At 50.1% G+C, this 21,051-nt stretch overlaps 2 protein-coding genes across 6 annotated transcripts; both read left to right on the top strand.

The window, feature by feature from the left end:
- Window positions 1-291: 291 nt before the first annotated feature.
- Window positions 292-9,416, top strand: LOC148406832 (pleckstrin homology domain-containing family G member 3-like). Of its 3 annotated transcripts, none has more exons than XM_088402734.1 (17): window positions 292-402; window positions 2,605-2,863; window positions 2,944-3,044; window positions 3,121-3,190; window positions 3,257-3,303; window positions 3,375-3,525; window positions 3,692-3,823; window positions 4,757-4,939; window positions 5,002-5,094; window positions 5,166-5,252; window positions 5,328-5,355; window positions 5,434-5,514; window positions 5,600-5,632; window positions 5,707-5,729; window positions 6,064-6,159; window positions 6,369-7,617; window positions 7,931-9,416. In XM_088402734.1, the coding sequence occupies exons 2-17, from the start codon at window positions 2,777-2,779 to the stop codon at window positions 8,695-8,697; spliced, it is 3,228 nt and encodes a 1,075-aa protein (XP_088258860.1). In that variant the 5' UTR covers window positions 292-402; window positions 2,605-2,776; the 3' UTR covers window positions 8,698-9,416. The 3 variants fall into 3 exon arrangements, with proteins under 3 accessions (XP_088258860.1, XP_088258858.1, XP_088258859.1); XM_088402732.1 differs by having other exon boundaries at window positions 6,061-6,159; XM_088402733.1 differs by lacking the exon at window positions 292-402 and adding an exon at window positions 1,681-1,728 and having other exon boundaries at window positions 6,061-6,159.
- Window positions 9,417-9,845: 429 nt separating this feature from the next.
- On the top strand, window positions 9,846-21,051 carry cep170bb (centrosomal protein 170Bb). 3 transcript variants are annotated; one of them, XM_088403711.1, is made up of 19 exons: window positions 9,846-10,044; window positions 10,253-10,377; window positions 10,455-10,544; window positions 10,620-10,700; window positions 11,378-11,434; window positions 11,876-11,975; window positions 12,068-12,199; window positions 12,312-12,791; window positions 13,035-13,921; window positions 13,994-14,158; window positions 14,241-14,331; window positions 15,209-16,822; window positions 17,196-17,409; window positions 17,613-17,772; window positions 18,755-18,853; window positions 19,028-19,107; window positions 19,184-19,277; window positions 19,343-19,394; window positions 20,271-21,051. In XM_088403711.1, exons 2-19 carry the CDS (start codon window positions 10,273-10,275, stop codon window positions 20,408-20,410), a joined length of 4,641 nt encoding a protein of 1,546 aa, XP_088259837.1. In that variant the 5' UTR covers window positions 9,846-10,044; window positions 10,253-10,272; the 3' UTR covers window positions 20,411-21,051. The 3 variants fall into 3 exon arrangements, with proteins under 3 accessions (XP_088259837.1, XP_088259838.1, XP_088259836.1); XM_088403710.1 differs by lacking the exon at window positions 9,846-10,044 and having other exon boundaries at window positions 10,137-10,377; XM_088403712.1 differs by lacking the exons at window positions 9,846-10,044; window positions 18,755-18,853 and having other exon boundaries at window positions 10,136-10,377.

The following is a 21,051-nucleotide window of genomic DNA, read 5'->3' as shown; positions in this document are numbered from 1 at the left end:
ATGCCTAACCTATCCCAATATGTCACAAATACTGACCTATAATCTGAAAGATCAAGGCCAACAGTGAATTTTACTTCAGAAGCTTTCATCACTCCATAAAGCAATACTGGAATAAAAGTGTTTTCAGCGGGAAAGATAAAAGCTGTCAGTAAAAGAGGCAACGCAAGATGGCTGCCATTTGTCTTCAGCCACAATAGCTATTGTCGTAAGGCTTTGCCGTCCTCTAGCGGCAAAGGCGTAAAGTGCAATAAAACGTGCCTTTGATTTGAATGAGTATGGAAATGTGCGCATGCGCAGGGGCGGCGGCGCTTGAAAGTCGTTCGACGTGAGCAAATCCAAGCCGGACAACTTCGGACAAGTTTGTTGACTTAGACTTGAGCTTCTTCTGTGACGTCCGCCAGGGTGAGTTAAAATGCATTGTTTGTACCTAAAGTTGTTATACTTTTAATATAAAAAAATGCAAAAAAGAAAATGCCGCCGTCGAGGATGTTTGCTGTTAGTCAACACGGAAGTCAGGAAGTGTTGACTTTTTGTCGCTTTGCTTCAAACTCTGATATCAAAGGTTCCTGCTGAAACTTGTCCTCCCAAAGTTTCTACAGGGCGCGCCCGCACACAGAACTACAAGAAAAACACTTCGAAACTTATCTGACAAAATGTCCCAATTAGGCCACGCTGAGAGAAACCTTGATACCTTGTAAAACAATGCCCGATGACGTCAGCAAACTGGTTTCGTGAGTTGACTTGATGACGAGACAAAGTCCCTCTTTACCACCATTTCCATGGTAATAACCCTTAACCGGATGTTCGTAACCACGGCAACCGCATCTCGTCGATTGGTGGGCGTGGTCCAAGCTATTTTCATACTTTTGTGCGGTTTCAGCACCTTCTAAATCATCTCAGCTGACATACTCGTACCTGTGTGTGTGTGTGTGTGTTTGTGTGTGTGTGTTGGGGTTCACCTGCTGGCATCCGCATCTTTTGTTTTGTGGAAGCACGAGCATACTTATTTAATGTCATCAAAAAACTGAATGTGTTGTTGTCGAGCGGCGGGCGGGTGTCGGCGAAGGCGGCCGTCGGCATCCGTCACAATGCACAATGGACGCCGGTGTTTGTAGAAAGCTTGGTTTCGTGTGCACAAAATCAATTGTGCATCAGAATTTCCAAGTTTGTCCACTTCGATGTCTTTCCATCACTCTTCCAGTCTCGCCACTGTTGAAGGCAAGTTTCTACGGAAGACCATTTTGGCCTGTGAAGAAAAAGGTCGACACAATTTATTTCAGAATTATCGCTTTAAAGTGAGAATTTTGGGGGCAAAGAATCCTCATTTTGAAGTCAGAATTAGATTAAAGCGACAATTCTGAGACTAGTCATAATTTAAGTCAGACTTAATGCTTAGAATTCTTACTAATATTAAGTGTTAAAATAATAATAAAAAAACAAGCCCAAATCTGAGGATTCTGGATTTGAAGTGAGCATTTTTCCAAAGTGAAAATCTGGCCTTTTTTTTCCTGGGCCTTGTCCTCTTTCTGTAAACTCTGATTATAACACCTAAAACTAAAGTTATTTCTACCGTCAAACGGCAACAAAAGCACTTAACGTCAGATTTGTCAGGATGCGAACGTCCGATAGGCGGCGTCTCGGAACGCGGCTCGACTTTGCACCTAATTGGATCAAGCCGTCACTCGGTCTTCCGTCTGCTTCCCGCTCGCCTCTCAGCCCGCCAAGACGGTAAGAAAAGCAAAATAATGTCACCATCCCGCTTATTCTCTTTACTCGCGACGATGCCATGTAGCAGGCGCGTGCTTCCGCGGTCAGTGATCCCACCTGCTTTGCATCTGGATATTATGGAAGCACGCACGTGATGCTTTTGAATTCCCAAAGTATAAACAGTAGTCATCAGTCGATTATTATTTTTTTTTTCGTAATACTTGAATTTTGAGTGTTTTCCCTAATGCCGATTGGCCGTTGGTAGCGCGTGTTCGTCAGTTGGTCAGCGTCGATTCAATGAGTGGGAGATAATCTCAAGAGGGGACATGAGCAGACTCTTAATCACCATGGAAACCATCTGACGCTAAGTGGGTTACGTCGGGTAAACCTCCTTTCTGCAGGTGAATGCGCTCCTTCACGCCACCTAGTGTGGGTGAGATTCTAAGCTCGTGGACTCTATCAGTTCTCACGGCCAAGGAATTCCTCAGGGCTTGGTTACGGGTCTCAAAATGTTTCAATGATTTGCGTAGAATGCCTCAGTCAATCAATGGCACAGTTCCATTTTATTTCTGCTCTAAAATTGTATCACTCATGATAATGGGTATCCAAATAAAACTGGACTAAAAAAAATTACATGCATAAAACATTTACAAAGAAGTCCCCCAAACGCTATTCATTAGTTGCTCCATGCTACAATTAATTTGCTCTTAATTTGAAAAGAAAAGTTACTTTTCCCTTCCCGGCATTAAAAGAATTAAATTAGGTATCTTAGTGCCAGCGGAAACCCTCTTAAAATCTAAGTAGCCCCAAGGTTCTGAAATGCGGGTGCTATTTGAGAACCACTCCCTTTAGAGGCAGCGATAAAATAGTACATATGTTGTTCTCATCTTCCCGCAGTCGCCCACTTCCTCCGGGGGCGCCAGCGAGCCACTGTCACTGTCCCGAGGGTCCGGACGTTCCAAGACCGAGTGGACACAAAGGCGATCTTAGGCCAAGCGCAGACGGGACACGAGATCCATGTGAACAGAAGGGGCGGCGCCAGAAGACCCCACGTGACTTAACCGCCATCATGGCCCTGACCTACCTGGACCGCGTGATCTCGGAGATCATCGAGACCGAGAGGACGTACGTGAGAGACCTGCGGATGATCGTGGAGGTGAGAGACATGATTTTGATTTTTTTGGGCCGTCAATTGTCAAAGCGGGCCCCATACTGAAATGTGTCCCGTCCCGGTAGGACTACCTGGCCCACATCATCGACCAGGCCGACCTCAGCATCCGCCCGGAGCAGGTCTGTTTCCTCTTCGGAAACATCGAGGACATTTACGAGTTCAACAGGTGAGGATGGAACAAACGCGTCCCCGCCGGCGGCGTCAAATGACGTTTTTCTTTTTTCGTCATTGTGGTGGGGCAGCGAGCTGCTTCAGGATCTGGACCTGTGCCAGCACGACGCCGTGGCTGTGGCCAGGTGCTTCGTCATCAAAGTGAGGCGCGTTTGCACCTTCCCTTCCGGCCGGCGAACATAAAAAACAAAGGTGTTTTTGTTTCAGAGCGAGTACTTTGACATCTACACTCAATATTGCACCAACTACCCAAAGTAAGACGCGTCCGTGGCCGCGTTGACCTTTGCCCCGCCTGGCCGTTTCTGACCCGTCACCCTCACCGCAGCTCGGTGGCGGCGCTGACCGACTGCATGCAGGACAAAAATCTGGCCGTCTTTTTCCGGGAGCGCCAGGCCACCTTAAAGCGACCGCTGCCTTTGGGGTCCTACCTGCTCAAACCTGTCCAGAGGATCCTCAAGTACCACCTGCTGCTACAGGTGAGTTCTTACACATAACTGCTAAATGCTCAATGAAGATGTCGATGCCCCGAGTGGCTCCTTTGCACACGTGCAGGATACCGGCCCTCCAGGACTGGAGTTGGACCCCTATGCTCTTCGCCGTTTAGGGGCCACTCGGCCGGCTGAAATAACATTTCTTTATTAGGAAATCGCCAAGCACTTTGACCCCGAAGAAGAAGGTTACGAGGTGGTGGAGGAGGCCATCGTGACCATGACGGGCGTGGCCTGGTATATCAACGACATGAAGCGCAAACACGAGCACGCCGTCAGACTGCAGGTGAGCGACGTGGCAGAAATGTTGGGATCATACTTTGTCCCGAGATCCTTGTCAAACTGTGCGAGAGTTTGCGTTCGCTCAGCAGATTAAATCTTGTCCAGGAATTCATCCCGCCACCCGTATTGGGTTCCATGCAGCCGCCCTTGTTTACTGACTTGTCACCCGCATGTGCCGATTAAGGTTTCAGTTCCACCTGAGCCAGAATTTGTTTGTTGTGGTGGGGCAAGTTCATGTATTGGAAATATCCTGTTGACAAGAAAAGTCCTAATACGATGATAGAGCTCTTTTTTCCCCCAAGAGCTCAACCGCAGTTTGTTGTTCTTTCTGCGCCATGTCCTTGTCTGCAGAAGTTCAAAAAGTGATAAGGCAATTTTGTAAAGTAAGAATTTCTTCAGATAGAAAGAGTAAATGTGAGAAAGATAAATGTATCATAGAATGGAACAAAAGTATTGTTATTATTCAAGTATTTGGGTTATTTCGAGTATTTCTCAGCTAAAACTCCAAATTCATATTTTTCTCTTTCAGGTTTGCCTATTCTCACGTTGAAATCACAAAGAGAAAATCCCTAGAATTAAAACAAAACTCTCTATTTTAAGGTCAAAATTCACTTTAACATAAGAACTCTGACTTTATTCTTAGAATTCAGTTTAAAGTGACAATTTTAATGTATTTAACCTAATTTCTGCAATACAAGGCGCACTGCAATATAAGGCGCGTAGAATAGAAGCTACAGTAGTGACTGTGGCATTATGCTCCCACTAGATGGAGCTGCGCTAAAAGTCAACAAAACAAATAAGTCAGTCCAACTACTTATAGACAATAAGAAATTAAGAATAAAGATGCTTGGTGGAAAGTACTGTCTGGAAAATGGGCATTAAAAGACTGTGTAAGTCATCCAGAGCGAGTCGACATGATATTTTTGTGGTTTTGCAGGAGGTCCAGTCGCTGCTCCTGAACTGGAAAGGTCCGGATCTGACCACGTACGGCGAGCTGGTCCTTGAAGGCACCTTCAAAGTCCACCGGGCCAAAAATGAGCGGACGCTCTTCCTGCTGGAGCGAGTGCTGCTCATCACCAAACGCCGCGGCGAGCATTACGTCTACAAAGCACACATCTCGGTGAGACGTGAAGCCGATTGACGCGTCCGCCGCAGTTGAACGTGCTTCGTTTTTGCCGTCAGTGTTCCACGTTGATGCTGATTGAGAGCACCAAAGACAGTCTGAGCTTCAGCGTCACCCACTACAAGCAACCCAAGCAGCCGCACACCGTGCAGGTAAGCGGACGCCCTTACCAAGGGGCGGGGATTCCCCCCATCACATGATCACCTATAACCCTATTCCTTAGGCCAAGTCTGTGGAGGAGAGGAAGATGTGGGCCCAACACATCAAGCGCATCATTCTGGAAAACCACCACGCTATCATCCCGCAGAAGGTCTTTCTTCTTCTCCTCTTTCAATTTCATATTTTGACAATCCATTGAATTAACTTCTCTCGTTTTGTGTCGCAGGCCAAAGACAGCATCTTGAATTCCAGATGTGAGTTGGGGTCCAAAGGACTTGTGAGTGTGGGCAATTATGCGTGTTAGGATAATGTGGCAATGTCGCCCCCTGTAGATCCGCGCCGGTATCGCCCTGACAAGTTTAAGAAAGCGTTGTCCTGCTCTTTGGATGAGTTTCCGCCTCCCCGCTCAGCAGGTGAACGCTGACACACACAGATACACACAAGTGATCATTGAGAGAAGTTTGGACAGGTGAATTGACGTTGATGTTTCTGTTTCAGACGTGAATGAGGAAATTGAGTTGAACTCCAAAGGTAAACAAACACTTTTGTCGTTTATCAATTGAATCTTGCTCCTATGTCATCAACATCCTTGTTATTGTTTGCAGGACAAGTGGGCGTGGTCTCCAAGGTAAGAAGCACATGAAAAATTGCTATGGATTATAATTTGTGTTGCGGATTTCTTGAGGAGACACGTTGAGTCCTCGACTGGTTACTATGACAACAGAAGGAAACTCGGTAGAGGGGGCGGAGCCCATTCCAGAAGACTCAATTTAATGCTTGTTGAAGTTGTGACAGGGAGACTGCATTTTTCTTTTCTAGTTAGGACCAAATTCATTAGAAGTTGAAAACACACATTTTCTTTTCAAATGACGAGCCAATTAATTGGAACAGGAAGCAAGGGGTACACAAGAAAAAAAGATTGATAACTCTTGAACAAATTGGCATGTGACTTGTTCAAGGAGACTGAGAAATGCGACATTTCCCTCAACGATTCCAACGAAGAAAGCGGCCTCGGTGAAGAAGAGGAGCCGGGCGGACCAGAAGCAGTTTATGAACAGGTCAGTGCAAGTACACCTTTGAACCAAACCAGGTGTGTCCCAAGAAACCTTTTCACTTTTTTTCACATAGGGCTACACATAGTTTTGTGTGTTTAATCTTACTTGACTCACACTCGTCTCGGGTTCAGGCATCCCGAGCAAAGTCAGACTTTGGCTTGGTCGGGGTTGCTCTCTCCGTCCATATCTCCCGATGTATCCTTCCATTGCAGATGTCCGCAGAAAAGGAAGCGTCGGGGTCTCTCCGTCCTCCCGAGGCACGCCCGTTGTTTGAGCAAACCCGAGCGGAGGACCCGAAACCCGGCGGAGAACCCGCGCGCGCGGAGGACCCGGCGCCCGCCACTCCGGAGTCGCAATCCAAACCCGGAAGTAGCGGAGAATCCTCGGAGGACGAGGACGGCGAAAAGGAAGAGGACGGGAACGGGAGCATCCTTCCTTCGTCCGTCTTGGATAAAGCCGGCACCATCGCTCAGCACTTCAGCAGCGTGAAGCGGGGCGCCGCGGTCCCGGATGACCTCCGCTCCCCGGGGGCTTCGCCGCGGTTACTGGTCACCAGGAGCGGGCGCCTCAGTTTCAACGGCAGACACGGCGAACCCGGACCGTCTTCGCCGCTCAACAGCATCGGCTCGGATCTGAGCGACGCCGACCGGACGCTTTTGTCCCCTCGGGGCGACGACGAGGCACGGGGCGCCCTCCAAAGGCGAGACTCCACCCTCTCCAGCCGGGACCAACTTCTCATCGGGAAGATCAAGACTTACTACGAGAACGCAGAGAACCAGGACGCCGGCTTCAGGCTCCAGCGCAGGGAGAGTTTGACGTACATCCCGGCGGGTCTGGTCAAAACCTCCATCACCCGCCTCAACAGCGTTCCCCTGGACCGGGATGACCCCTCGCTCCCCACTGGGGAGTTAGGTTCACTGCCGCTAAATTCCAAAGTTCACATGGTCTCCGCCGACTTTTTGGATGGTCGAAAGGCCGCTCGGAGAAACGTAGACTCAAACGACTGCGGCTCGATCGCCAAAGAGATCTCCAAGTCGGGACCGCGAGAAAACGCGTCAGATGAAGAGTTCCGACCTTCCGGCGAAATGCTCAAAGTCTGGCAAGTGATGGAGCAGCAACTTGACCGGACTCCCTGCCTCGCCCACGTCACAAACCAAAGACTTCAAGCGGAGGGGGTCGAGCCGGACCCCAACGCCAAACCGGGCCTCAGACAAAAAGCCGACGACATCAACCGGACAGGGAATCCGAACGTTCCTCAAGGCGCCCAAATCGGGACGCAAATTTCAGACGTGGACGTGAACCTGCCGGCGGACAAAGCGGACAGCAAGGTCCGCCATCTCGCACGTCAGTATAGCCAACGCATCAAAAGCGCTAAACCGCCCCCCAGCAGACAGCGAAGTTGCGGAAACCTGTTGGGAAAGAAGGCTTTGGCCTGTGTGCTGGAGGAAAGCCCGAGCGGCGGTAAGAAAAGCTTAAGTCGGGTCCGGCAAATTACAAAGTACATTTTTTTTTCTAATTAAGAGCAAATTGATTGGAACGTGAAGCAACTTAATGCCAAACTGCGTTACTGAATTATGTATACAGCTTTCCCTCGTTTATTCCGGAAGTTACATTCCAAAACATGAATAAATCTGTGTTTGTTTTTTTTAATTTCTTTTTTTAATTACATTCTCAACATTCAAACATTGGAAATGGAAAAAAAATCTGTGAAATAGAAATTGAGGCTGAATTTCTGCATTTCCTGACGCAACGTGCGCTCTAATGTTTCCAACAGGTCCCAGTCCGACCGCGGACCCGGTGTCGTCGCAGCTACCCGAGCCCGCCGGCCCCCCTCAAAGTCGGACCCGGTGCCGCAGTCCCGGCACGCCCCAGGCGGCCGAAGGTTTCGAATGGCCCGACGTGCGAGAACTGCGGTCCAAGTACTCGGACCGCAGCGGGCCCGGGGCGGCGGGCCGGCGTTCTTTCATCCAAGAGGAGATGTTTGACATGGAATCAAGGCGGCGTTCCATGAACGACGCGCCGCCTCGTCGGTCCTACGCTACGTGGACTGCCGGTCACCTTAAATCTCGCAAGGGGCTCCACAGAGCTCATTCCCTGGGCCCTTGGCTTAACGCAGCCCGAGACCAGTACGTCGCCCGGGCGCCACAGGAGAAGCTACCCCGGCGGCAGCCCTTGACGACGGAGAATTTTTCACCTGAAGCAAAACCGGCTGAGACGATCGACGGCGACGACGACGCGTACGTGGAGATCCGATCCCCGACCAGTAGGGAGAAGATCTCCATCTTGGCCGTCATGGACCGCTGTCGGGCTTACCAAGAGTCGGATGAGTACAAACGGAGAAACCAAGCTGCCAAGTCCCAAGAAAGCCCCAAGACCACTTTGTCCGCTGGAGACCACATCCAAACCACCGAAGCCCACTTTGTAAACCTGTCTTCTGGAGACAAAATCCAAAACGCGGGAGACCACACCAAAACGTCAACAGCTGGACAAAACAATTTAGTGAAAAGTCTCAGAGAAAAGTTCCAGAAACTCACCACCTAAAAACAACTTGAAATGTTGTCATTTATTCCATATCCCACTAGTGTGAGTTGTCCACGTACTAGTAGACTTTCTCCTCATGTCCCACCACTATTAGTGCATAATCATCCTTCACTCGTAAACCACTTTGCTGCGCTAGTAGCCTCCTTATCAAGAAAATCCAGTTTGAGGTCCATGTACTAGTTGACTTTTCCTTCACTATTTAAAAACTACATTACCAGCTGGACAAAATGCCACCAATTGACATCTGTGTGCTATCCATGTAGTTCTTGGTGTTAACTAGAAGCAAGAGCAGCACGCAGGTTTTGCCAGTACTATGTACTTGTGTACTACTGCAAGCGCTATGTACTTGTGTACTACTGCAAGCGCGCTGGTACACGGACAATATATTGCACAGTATGTGCTATACAGTAAATGCTTAAACGGCTTTGGTTGCGAATGGAAACTAGCGGACAGAATACTCGTCCGTCATGATGATGTCATGTGACCATAACAACAGGACACGTGAACGTAGTCTCCATGACAACTGCAAACATGTGCTTTAACGTCCGTTTAAGGTCATGACTTTTATTTTCTTATGCAAATGAGTATTTTTGTACCGATATAGATTCACCACGATAGATTACTTTGAATAATGTCTAATGTCACAATCACGGCGTCATCATTATTTATATCACCTGTACAGCACTTCATATTTATTTGACAAATAAAACACTGACCTGAGTTCACACAAGCGCACGTCATTCAATTGTAGTGCACGCCATTGTCTGTCAAACTAAAGGTCACGTGAGCGACCTGTGAGCGTGTTGGAGCTAAAAGCTAAAGAGGTTTGGCAGCGTGACATCGCAAACGACGTAGCGCGGTGGTTGTGCGCGCGCGCGCGCGCGTGCTTGTGTTGCAGCAGGTTGAAGATGCGCCGGAAACAGGTTGGCCTTCAAATTAAAAGTGAACCCCTCGGTAATACCTGCAAGATCAAAACAGGAAGGATTTATTTACTTTGTAGCTGACCCTAGTAGACTAATTTGGATTCTTTGACATTATTTTTGAGATACTTTCTTCGTAATTGCGAGTCAAAAGGCGTTGGATGTTTTAATTATGAAGGCCCTGTGGTGTTTGTTCCTGTTTTGGGCTTACACACTGCGTCTTGACGCAGCTGGACGGGTGGCGTCTGCCCTCGTTCTGGTTCTTGCTGCTGCTGCTCCAGGTTTTCCGCGTCAGGTAGGCGCGGCAGATGTCACGGTGGCGTCGTCGTCGTCGTCATCAGCAATTGCAGCTTCCCGAGCGACACAGTCGCGGTGCCGTGCCGGAAGAGGAGACGAAGGTCCTCGCTCAGCATCATGTCGATCTGAGGTGAGAGCGGATGGGCCGGGCTGGGGCGTGGGGGGGGGGGGGGGGGGGGGGGGGGGGGGCTGTCTGTGCGGATCAGCTGTTCATCACCGTGCGCGGTGGACATTTTCAATTTGACGTCTATTGCGTCAGGTCGATGAAACACATGTGTCCTGTGGGTGGGGCTCGATGGAGGTGGTGATGATGATGACAATGCTTCTGTTTCTCCCAGAATGCTTTGATGCTGGCAAGATGAGCGTAACATCGTGGTTCCTGGTGAGCAGCTCTGGTACCCGGCACCGCCTCCCCAAGGAGATGATCTTCGTGGGCCGGGAGGACTGTGAGCTCATGCTGCAGGTGTGTCAGAATGCAACCAATTTCTTTTCCGTCCCTCACGATGACCATGATGATGGTGTCCCCATTTCCGGACGCAGTCTCGCAGCGTGGACAAGCAGCACGCCGTTATCAACTACAATGCCACCGCAGACCAGCACCTAGTCAAGGACCTGGGCAGCTTGAACGGGGTGAGGCAGTCTCACTCACGGAGGACGCCGTGACGTCACAACAGCTGTTGTTTGATGCCTGTGGCTTTCTCGCAGACGTTCGTCAACGACCTGAGGATACCCGACCAGACGTACATGACGCTGAAAGTGTCCGACGTCCTCCGCTTCGGATATGATATCCTTTGCTTTTTAAACGGGTTTGTTGTTCCTTGTCTTCCTTTTGCAGGAGTTTAAAGTGACGTGGGAGAAAATGAAGAAAACGATTCCGATTCAGTTGGGCCACATGTCAGAAAAAAAGCAAAAATGTTGTAGCAGTTGTGGATTAATCTCTTAGTTGTTGCACCTCTAATAAATACGTTGTAGATTTGAGTACATACAGCACACGGGAGGGGGGGGGGGGCTGGGGCGCCCCTGGGAAGTCTCTGGCACAAGAATGCAGATTGTACCTAATGTTCTTGCCAAAGATGGCCACCCCCATGTGGAGACCTGGACGGAAGAATGCGGGTCGAACCTAATTTGCCTGTCACTGTGAAGGCTTTGGGACAAGAATGTGGGTTGGACTTAACGCTCTTGTCCAAGAGGCCTGCCTCGCTGGGAACACCTTCGGACGTGGGTCGTCCCTAATGTTTTTATCCAAGATGGCTACCTTGGGGCGAAAATGCGGGGTGTACCAAAATGTCCTATTCAAGATCGAGGAGGCCTTTGGGTGAAAATCCGGGATGTACTAAATGTCCCTGTCCAAGATGGGTGCGGGGTCTTGAAGCAAGATGGCCGCCCCAGTGGAGAAAAACCAACACCGTCCCATGTGCACAATAATCATTGGTTGCTGTTCTTTCCTTAACCTACATGCACATTCTCACGTCTACGTCCTGGAGAAGAGTCAACACAAAGTCCCCGAAGAGGCTCTGAAGGTTAGTGTGGCGGATTTCGTGTTCAAACCTTAGGGCATTGCGCCTTTGTTCACCACTTGAAACACATCTCAGTGGAAGAATAGTTGGCACGTCTTCCCCACACTTTTGAGACAACTTTATTGTCCCAGGGAAGGGAAGGGAAGGGAAGGGAAGGGAAGGGAAGGGAAGGGAAGGGAAGGGGAAGGGGAAGGGGAAGGGGAAGGGGAAGGGGAAGGGGAAGGGGAAGGGGAAGGGGAAGGGGAAGGGGAAGGGGAAGGGGAAGGGGAAGGGGAAGGGGAAGGGGAAGGGGAAGGGGAAGGGGAAGGGGAAGGGGAAGGGGAAGGGGAAGGGGAAGGCAAGGCAGGGTCAAACGCTGACGCCGTCAGAGGGACGTTGAGCAGTTTGCCAAAGACGATCATTCAAAGAGCGTGACTTAGTATTTGGCGCCCTCTGTCGTTACAGCATGAAAAGTACACCAGCCAATTGCAGATCAGCCTTAAAGCGTCTCAAGGGAAGAAGGCAGAGCAAGAGAAGAACCCCAGCATCAAGAGTCTGACGCAAGGTACGGAAGCAGTTGAATTGGAAAATCACGTCAAGGTTAGATACACAGCATCCTTTTGTTTTTGTCACGTTGGTGCTTGCGCTCGGTCGCAGAGGTTCCGGCCGAACGACCCACGCCGCTGTACGGGCAGCCGTCTTGGTGGGGCGAGGAGGATTGCGGGAGTCGGGCGGAGCGCAGGGATGAACCTCAGAAAGAAGACCCTTACAGAGATCACCATCGTCCAGGTAAAACCTTGTAAAACCTCTAGGACTGTCCAACTTGTAGCTCCAGGGCCGGATGACTTTGATTAAACCAGTTCTTCAAATCCCTCCTCTGCTTCGCTCGGCGTTTGCTCAGATGCGCCGAAAGAAACTCCAAGCGTGGAGCCGGATTTCCCCGGGTGCCTTTCCGGTCCCCAAACAAAGACAGCCTTCCCGCCGTACCAGCGCGAGGCAAGCTACTTTGAGATCCCCACCAAGGACTTGCAACCCCTCAAAGCTGTGGAGGCGGAGCTACAAGAGATCCCCACCAAGGACACGCCCCCCGCCCCGACCGAGACCCCGCCCGCCGTCCAGAGTCACGCCTCCTTCACCATCGAGTTTGACGACTGCACGCCGGGGAAAATCAAAATCAAAGACCACGTGACCAAATTCTCCTCCCGCCACAAGAAGACGCCGCCCTCTGTCAAGACCACGCCTGCAGATGCGCTGTCGTCACAGAGCAAAGTGGCCGATTGGCTGGTTCGCAGCGACGTCAGCATGATGAGGAGGCGGCCCACCTGCGATGACGTTTACAGCACCAAGAGTGACCTCGCCATCAATATCAAGTCGCTGAGAGGTGACGGCGGCGCGCGCCCACGCGACAGCCAATCGGCACACTGATTTCTGGAAGCCCCACGCAAACATAACACGCCTCCACTTGGTTAAGGTTTGGCATTTGAAAACGTACTCTTAGAGTACGGGTACTTAGAGTTTTATCCCAGCCATTCAATTTTTTGAAAGACACTCGGACGGACAATTAGCGCGTTTATGCTATCGCGCCGCTTGATGTCGGTCATCCAAAGGGCTTTTCTGTTTGCAGGTCATCACCATGACGACGGAACCCAAAGTGACTCTGAGGACCCGGCCCTCAAAGGACGGAGGAGTAAATCCGAGCGCTCCGAGACCCGGGTCCAGGCCGAGCAAACGTCCCCGGTCGCCCCAGAGCCCCCCCCGTCGCGGAGCCCCCCTCGGACCCGGTCTCCCGTCACGGACCCGTCCGAGCAGGGTCCCCCCGAACGTCCGGGTCAACGGGCCTTCGTCATCGAGTTCTTCGACGACAACCCTCGCAAGAAGCGCTCGCAGTCCTTCACCCACAACCCCGCCCACGCCGACTCCTACTCCGCCCTCAAGACCAAGCTGGAGCGGCGCAAAGGCGGCGAGCGTCCGGCGTCCGTTCACGGTCACGTGGGCCCCACCCAGCAGGTCACGGTGCAGCTCAAAGCTCCGGGTGGACACGGGGTCCCCCAGAGATCCAGTTCTCTGAAGCGCGAGCAGGCGGACGCGGAGACCCCTCGCTCCACTTCGGCCATCTTCGTTCGTCCTTTCGGCAGCGTCGGAAAGAAGTCCAAACTGGCCCGGGACTTCGCTCGGGAGTTTGCCGTGGAATTCCTGAAGGGTTCTGGTCCGGACCACTTCCCTACTAAAGAGCAGATGTCCCCTCCGCCCATGTCGGCCCCGCCGGTGATGGTTTCTCCTCCTTCTCCGCCGGAACGCTCGGCCCCCGCCGCGACGGCGCCGCCTCCCGCCGTCGCCCCTTCCTCGGGACCCGCTCCGCCACCCCTGAGTTTTCCGACGGGAGACCCCAAAGGCTGCCAGAGGTTGCTGAGGAACGAAGAAGACGACAGCGTGAGCGAAGCCGGCACTTACACCATCGACACAGATGCTCACGACCAGGAAGTGGAAGACGCTCGCAACATGATCGACCAGGTGACCTGTTTTTTTTTTTTTGTCCCCGACTCACAGCGAACGTTACTCACAACCTGTCAAAATATCCGACAGGTGTTTGGGGTCTTGGATTCTCCGGACTATTCTGGGCTGAGCCCGGGAACCCCGAGGCCTGTGATAGATGAAGGGCAGGATGAGCATGCTAGCGTTACTAGCTGCTGCATGATGTTGCATGACTTTGGTCTGGCTAGCAGCACCCCCACAGCAAGCGCCTTGCAGGTAAACACCAGTAAGCTATCACCTGTATTGCATGGAGCGAATGGATAACATGAAAATGCTCGCCGTCGTCTTCTCCTCGCAGGCTTCAGGTCCAGAAGGACCAAAGTGGGTTTCCCGTTGGGCCAGTTTAGCAGACAGCGCTGCTGCCCCTGGTTCTGCACCATCTCAAGAAGGTGCTTTTCATAACAATGAGCTTGTATTGAGACAATCGTGTTCTTCGTACGCGTACATTTTCCTAGCGTCTTATCGCAGTGGCGTTCGTGCGGTTCTCAATTATTTTTTGCAAAGTCTCTTAGGAAAGAGAAAAAAATGATGATTTTACAGTCACAACTCATTGTAGAGACTATAAATAAGATCATTATCTATAAAAAATTACCTCAAATGTTATCCTTTATAACATTTAGGAAAGAAAAAAGAAGTATAAATCAACTTTTATCAAAAGGTAACTTTACTTTTTACAGGGTTTATACAGGTAACAGCTTCTTCTGAATCTGAAAAAAACAAAGTGCCCAAAATATAAAATATGTTTATGACTGACCCTTGAAGATCACATATGAGGTTTTTTTGAACTCTTCAAATATGTAAATTCGTGTAGCCTGATCTGCAAGTGGCCACTCGGAAAAAACAATTTTTGCTTTCTTAGATCAGTCTTGACTCCGTTTCGTCTCCGAATCAAAGACATTTTTTACATTGTCTTTCTGTCTCGGGAAGGGCTTTTGATAAAGACTGGTCAAGACCAGGCCAATACGCAGAAGAGATACGCAGAATGCAGATTCTGGTCCGCCCTCTTGGTGTCACCTGCTTCAATTTGAGACTTGTTTCATTGTACTGTTTCCAAACCATAGCAGAACTTGTTTTTGATGCAAACCAATTGGGATAAAAAACGGTTTTAGTCCTTTTCCTTCCAGTCTTAGACTTGTCTTGGTCTTGACCTCGGAAAGTCTTGGTCTTGCCTCGGTCTCAATAATCTCGTTTGGCGCGGTGGACTAAAACGCTATTCGGGACTGAGCGTCCGTGCCGTCAACGCGTTCATTGTCGACGTCTCCGCAGATTCGCACGCGCCGATCCAGCTGAGTGAAGGTTACGGCTACGACCGCTCGGAGTCAGAGTCCAGTCACAGCTCCAGGACAAGACGGCTTCTGCCTCAGGTCCCCCCCGAAAAGCTGGACGGTGCCTTACCGAGCCTCGTCATACGCCACGAATCCCCTCAAGACCAGGACCGCGTCGAAAGAGCACCGCGTCCTACCCGACACCAGCAAGACTTCACTCAGTGCCTGTCGGTTCAGGATGAACTGGACCCGGATAGTCTGAGTGATGCCAGCCGCTCAGAGGACGGACACATATTAAAGCAAATGAAGAACCATCAAGCGGCTTTGAAATCTTCGGTTCCTTCAAAGGGCTCCCAAAAATCCTCCGCAAAATCCACCATCTTCTACATCGGTTCTGAAGAAAGTACGACCGGATTTCAGAGGAGCCCGGACCCCCGCGCCAAAACCCCCCCAACCACCGTCCTGATCCGACAACTCGGCAGTCACGAACCACGAAGGGGGGCCATCAAACCCAACAGCTCGGCACCAGATCTCCAAACGCAGAGCAAGGATTGCGTCCCGACAAAAGACGCCTCGTCCCTCGTGCGGCAGGAGAGTTTCACTAAAACCGGACCGAGCGAGCACGTCCAAGTCAAGAAGCTTCCGCATATTTCCAGTCACCCGTCCATGAGAGACTTGGAACAGAGGACGGAGACGTTTCTGGAAGCAGAGACCTTCCTCCGAGACGCCGGCAAATTCCCGTCTCCGGACTCGGGGCAGAGCTCCAAGCAAGGCGGCTCGTCCAGCCACGTCGACGATTCGCTTTCCGGAGAGTCTGACGTGGACACCGCGAGCACCGTGAGCCAGGTGAGCAGCAAAAATTTGTCCGTCGCTTCGGCCGGGAAGAAACGGCCCAACGGCGGTCTCCAAAAGGAGAAGACCCCCTCCGGGCAGCAGAAGGGACGACAGCTCTCGGCTCGAGAAAGGCTTTCGGAAAAACGGCGAAACCAGGCCGCCGTTACCCCCGCGCACAAGGCGGAGGCGACCAAGCGCTTTCAGATGCGCCGCAGCGCTGGCGGCCGTGGATCTTTGGATCTCTCCGCTGAGGGCCAGCAGCTTTCTGGAACGACATTTTCTGATCAAGAAGCCTCCCAAACGTCCGGGCGCGGTAAAAAGGCGCTCTCGCTCCAAAAAGAGGACAAGACCGCAAACATGCAGGTTCTGACGCGCTCCAACAGCTTGTCCGCACCGCGTCCCACTCGAGCGTCCATGTTGCGGCGAGCGCGCCTCGGAGAAGCTTCGGACAACGAAGGCGCGGAAACCGACCGGGCTTCTCAAAGTTCTGACCATGCCACCGTAGCGCCGAAAGCGGCGCCGGAGGCCAAGAAACTCTCCAGGTTGGACATCTTGGCGCTACCGAGGAAGCGGACCGGTTCTTTTACGACTCCCAGCGACAATGAGACCTCGTCCCCGGCCGGACGCTCCGCTTTCTCCAACCGGAACGTCGATTCGGTCCCCAACGCCAAGAAGTCCTCGGTGAGCGACGCCCGGCAGGGTGCCGGCAAAGTGGGAGGAGCTCCGGGGAAGAACGCGCTGACCCGCGCCCGCACCGGTGGGACCAAGTACCCAAATAGCAGTGAGTTTTTGTTTTTCATTTCAGTTTTTGGGCTTGGTCTTTCCGTCACCTTGCAGATTCAGACCTAACTGGTCTGTGCAACTGAGACTAGTCAGCCAGCAGTTTTTAATGACCCAATTACGATTTTTATGCCCCTGTGTCCCCCGGTACAGTTTTGGGCCATTTTTGGTTCACGCACAGGTCACATATAGGTCACGTTAAAATCGTAATTGAGCATTATCCTCTGTTGTCTGAACGTTGTCTAAATTAAAAATCAAATTGAAGTAAAAGTCTAAATTACCCACAGATGTCTAGTTGTTGTTTTTTTCTCGTTTTTTTGTACCGATTTTCCGTAGAAATGATCAAGTCGGATGATTTTTGTCAACATTTCCAGGTGTCCACACCAAGCAGAAAAATTCCGACTTATCTTCTTCGTCGGACGAAGACTACAAAAGCAGCACAACGAAAGCCAAACGCTCCGCCCAGACTCCTCGGAGCAACAGGACGGCGGCCGGCCGCTCAAAGTCCGTCTCGCTGGAGACAGAGGAGGACGAGGACCGGAGCGACCCGTACCAAAACTGGTCCACGCACAGCGCAGAGATTGCAAAGTACGCCGACGCCGGTTCTGTACCATTTGCCATTTGGATGCTTCTTTCTTTCATGTTTCAATTGACAATTCACCAGAAAGATGAAGGATATTTCTTCGTTTCGGTGACATTTAAAATCAACTCAAATGAGAAGTCTTGTTTTTATCATTCCAAATTGAAAACGACAAGCGATGTCCCCCTGATGCGGTTTTCGTCCTTCTCAGGCTTAGTCACGACTTGGCCAAAGACTTGGCCATCTTAGCCAAAGAAATCCACGACGTCGCTGGAGATGGTGATTGTACCGGCACCTCTGCCGCCGCCGCCGCCGCCGCGGCCGGCTCAGTCCTTGACACGTCAGCCTCTGCCGTCTCTGCCAGCCAGGAGGTGGGCCGAAAAACATGACGCGACCACCAGACAAAACAAGCTAACGCTAGGCTAACGGTTAAGTAGGGCTGCAGCTATCGAATATTTCGGTATATTTTCACTTGATTCCCTTCAAAATCAAATACAAATACGGTCGTAGCTCAAAAATTGACAAAGTTAAAGGACTTTGAATGTTGAAATCCCTGCTTTAGAGAAAAACGTGTTTAATGTTTTGGCACATTCATCTTTTAATGGTATCGTTTACTAATCTCTCATTTTCATACATTTCAATTACTATCTGAACTTTTTTGGCTGCTAGGAAATGAAAATCGAGACGTTTAGAGTTTTGGTTTTGTAGAAATCAAAATGGACGTATGTCGAAAATTCATATTTTTGAAAACGTCTCGAAACTAATCTCTGTGGACAATGAGAGGTTTTGTCAAAAGGCTTCACAGATAAACACCTCCCCATTTGCTACCTGAAAAAAAATGAGATCAAACCCACAGTAGCCATTTTGAATACCTAAAACAGCACTTTTGTTAAAAAGTGATCAGTAGGAACGGCAACTGTGTCACTGAAGTCACGTATGTCTATTAAAGTGCCTTTGAAAAGCCTATATTGGGCAGCTGAGGGCTTCTAGCCGCTGACATTGCTAGCATCTAGTGCTACTCGCTACTACAGCTAATGTTAGAGCCACTGCTAATCGTTGGCAATTGGCGCTATATGATACAGTGTCAGCCTAATTTTGTCCTTTTTTAATCATTATTAATTAGCAATTGAATTTGATTTGAGAATAGTTTTGCTGAAGACATGACACCACCTTCAAAATAAAGCGCGCTGTACCACTAACTTCTAATGCAAAACACCTTAGAGGAGGTAGAGAAAATGAGCATGGTTGCTAGGCTAATTGCAAACTTTTGAGCAGCACACACAGAGCAGCAACACAAACAGCGTGCTGAGGATTGTCTAGTTGTGTAGTTGTGTAGTTGTGTTGTGTTTGCAGCTGCTTCAACTGGTCCCCGATGACACTCTGAGCCTCCGGAACCTTCCCGGCTCCCGACTGGACGCAAACATGAATCGAGCCGAGTGGGACTGTGGCGAGGTCGCTCTTTCATTCCTCCTTGGCCACGCCTACCTTGCTTCTCGCCTGTCACTGATTGATTGATTGCCCGATTGTCGAATTGCTAGTGACATCCGGTGGCGTTCTTTCCGAATGTCTTTTGCCTTATTTTGCGAGCGTCCATGCGGGCGTTGATGGTGTCCTCCGGCATTGCAGGAGACGCAGCCGCTGAGTCCGCTGCGGCATCTGTCCCACGCCATCCGGGACAACACAGAGCAGCTGGCCGCAAAACTCAAGTGAGACGTTGCTTCTGCCCGCCTTTCTGCACAAACTAGCGCAACGTTTGAAATATTTGACGGTTTTTCGGTTCAGGCTCATGTTCCACAACAAAGAGGACGTGTGGGAGGAGATTGAAACGAAGATCAAGGGGGACGCAGAGCTTCCGGTTTTGAAAACATCCAATCAGGTCGCGTGTGCACTCGTGGGCAAATTTGCGATTCGGTGCTCATGTTAGCGTCTGTCGTGTTGCAGGAGATCTCATCCATCGTCACGGAACTCACAAGAGTCCAAAGGCAGCTGGAAGGTAAACCATCACATTTTTTAAAGATCTGCCTTGAGATAAGAGTGATCCGACTTATGAGTTTTTAGAGAAAAGATAATGAACAATGTAAAAGTTGTTGACTTGCTAACAGTTAGCGTCAATAGTTGCAGGTTTAGAAGATGAACACAAATGGTGGAGCAACTTATACACAGAGAATATGACAATACTCAGAGCCTTCATTCATATTACACCATCTGATCGAGACCAAGACATTATCTAGATGAAATGACTGAGACAAGGGCAAGAGAGAGCAGTCTTGAGACCAAGACAAAACTAAGACTTTTCGAGTTTGAGACAGAAACAAAAGCAAGACTTTTGAACAATGCCACCAAGACTGTATTTATCAAAGACTGATCTTGAGAACCGCGGTTACAAATCTAGACTCCAAATCCTGACTTAGACTCCTTGTCATTGGACTTGAACTCGAGTCAAACTCCTTGGCATTTGACTCTGACTTGACTCGGACACCGTCGCATTGGACTTGAAGTTGACTCAGACTCCTTGCTATTTGTCTCGAACGTGACTCGGTCTCCTTAGCATTGGATTCAAACTTGACTTAGACTCCTTGGCATTGGACTTGAACTTGACTCGGCCTCCTTGGCATTTGACTCTGACTTGACTCTGACTCCTTAGCATCGGACTCGAACTTGACTCTGATTCCTTGGCAATTTGCTTGGACTTGACTCAGACTCCTTGGCATTTGACTCAGTCTCCTTAGCATTGCTTTCGAACTTGACTCAGATGCCTTGGCATTTGACCGATCTTAAAAAAAATAAAAAATAATGATGCGGATTAGTAAGAATGTATTCATTTTTTAAAAAGTAGGTGTTGAAGTGATTGGTCCCGGTGTGTGTGCAGTTATCAACTGGGCGGTGGATCCGGCTGGGAGTCTTCAGGCCACCGACCAAAGTTCTCTGACCTCCTCCAAGGAAAAGAAAGGCGGCGGCGGCGGCAAACAAAACGGGGTGGCTCAGAAAACGCGCCGTCAGATGCTGTGAAAATGCCGAAGCGTGTTCCTAATATTGTACACATGCTCGTTCATACAAAAGGTAGCAAAAGGAATATGCCGATTAGCTTTACCGTGAGACGGCGTCCCCTGTGTCTGTGTGCGGAAATACGGCGTGCCGACGCACGCCGATGGTGTCCGTTGTGGTGAGCGATCATTTATTTGAAGTGACCAAAAAAAAAAACGCTTTTGTGAACAAAAAAAACTAAACAAAACAAAACGCTTTGTCATTTGGTGTCGATGTTGTCGCCGTCCCACGGTTGCTATGGCGACATCCACGCTTGCTGTCTGACTTCCATCCAAGCCACGCCCCCGGCTGAGGATCGGGGCGCTCACTTGCGACATGAATGCTGTGACGTCTGAATGAAATGAAATGAATGTTCTTCAGTGTCATTTATTAGAATTAAATAAATAAATCGTGTGCGAAGTCTTCTTGAAAACAAAATTGTCATCTTTGATTTTTGCCCGACATATCTGTTTGCATGTGATTATTTAAGTGCGTGCGCGTGCGTGTGTGTGTGTGTGTGTGTTTGAAAGTTGGCTGTCGGTTGGTCCATTTCAAAAGGCTTGTTTTCATTGAGGTTTTGAGGCTCATGTTTCAGTTACATGACTCTGCCAGTAGGCTCCGCCCGC

The sequence above is a fragment of the Hippichthys cyanospilos genome, chromosome 20, assembly GCF_059441005.1.
Source record: "Hippichthys cyanospilos isolate Australia breed blue-spotted pipefish chromosome 20, RoL_Hcya_1.0, whole genome shotgun sequence".
In the NCBI taxonomy this organism is placed as follows: Eukaryota; Metazoa; Chordata; class Actinopteri; order Syngnathiformes; family Syngnathidae; genus Hippichthys; species Hippichthys cyanospilos.
The sequence above is the reverse complement of the archived record's forward strand: the minus strand, read 5'-3'. Positions and strand labels throughout refer to the sequence as shown.

Coding starts and splice junctions, on each gene's coding strand:
- LOC148406832 (XM_088402732.1), top strand. CDS start 2,777: ATGGCCCTGACCTACCTGGACCGCGTGATCTCGGAGATCATCGAGACC. Junction 5,633..5,706: donor AATTGAGTTGAACTCCAAAG/GTAAACAAACAC, acceptor TATTGTTTGCAG/GACAAGTGGGCGTGGTCTCC. Junction 6,160..6,368: donor CAGAAGCAGTTTATGAACAG/GTCAGTGCAAGT, acceptor CTTCCATTGCAG/ATGTCCGCAGAAAAGGAAGC.
- cep170bb (XM_088403710.1), top strand. CDS start 10,210: ATGGAGGTGGTGATGATGATGACAATGCTTCTGTTTCTCCCAGAATGC. Junction 16,823..17,195: donor GACCAAGTACCCAAATAGCA/GTGAGTTTTTGT, acceptor CAACATTTCCAG/GTGTCCACACCAAGCAGAAA. Junction 18,854..19,027: donor CCGAGTGGGACTGTGGCGAG/GTCGCTCTTTCA, acceptor CCGGCATTGCAG/GAGACGCAGCCGCTGAGTCC.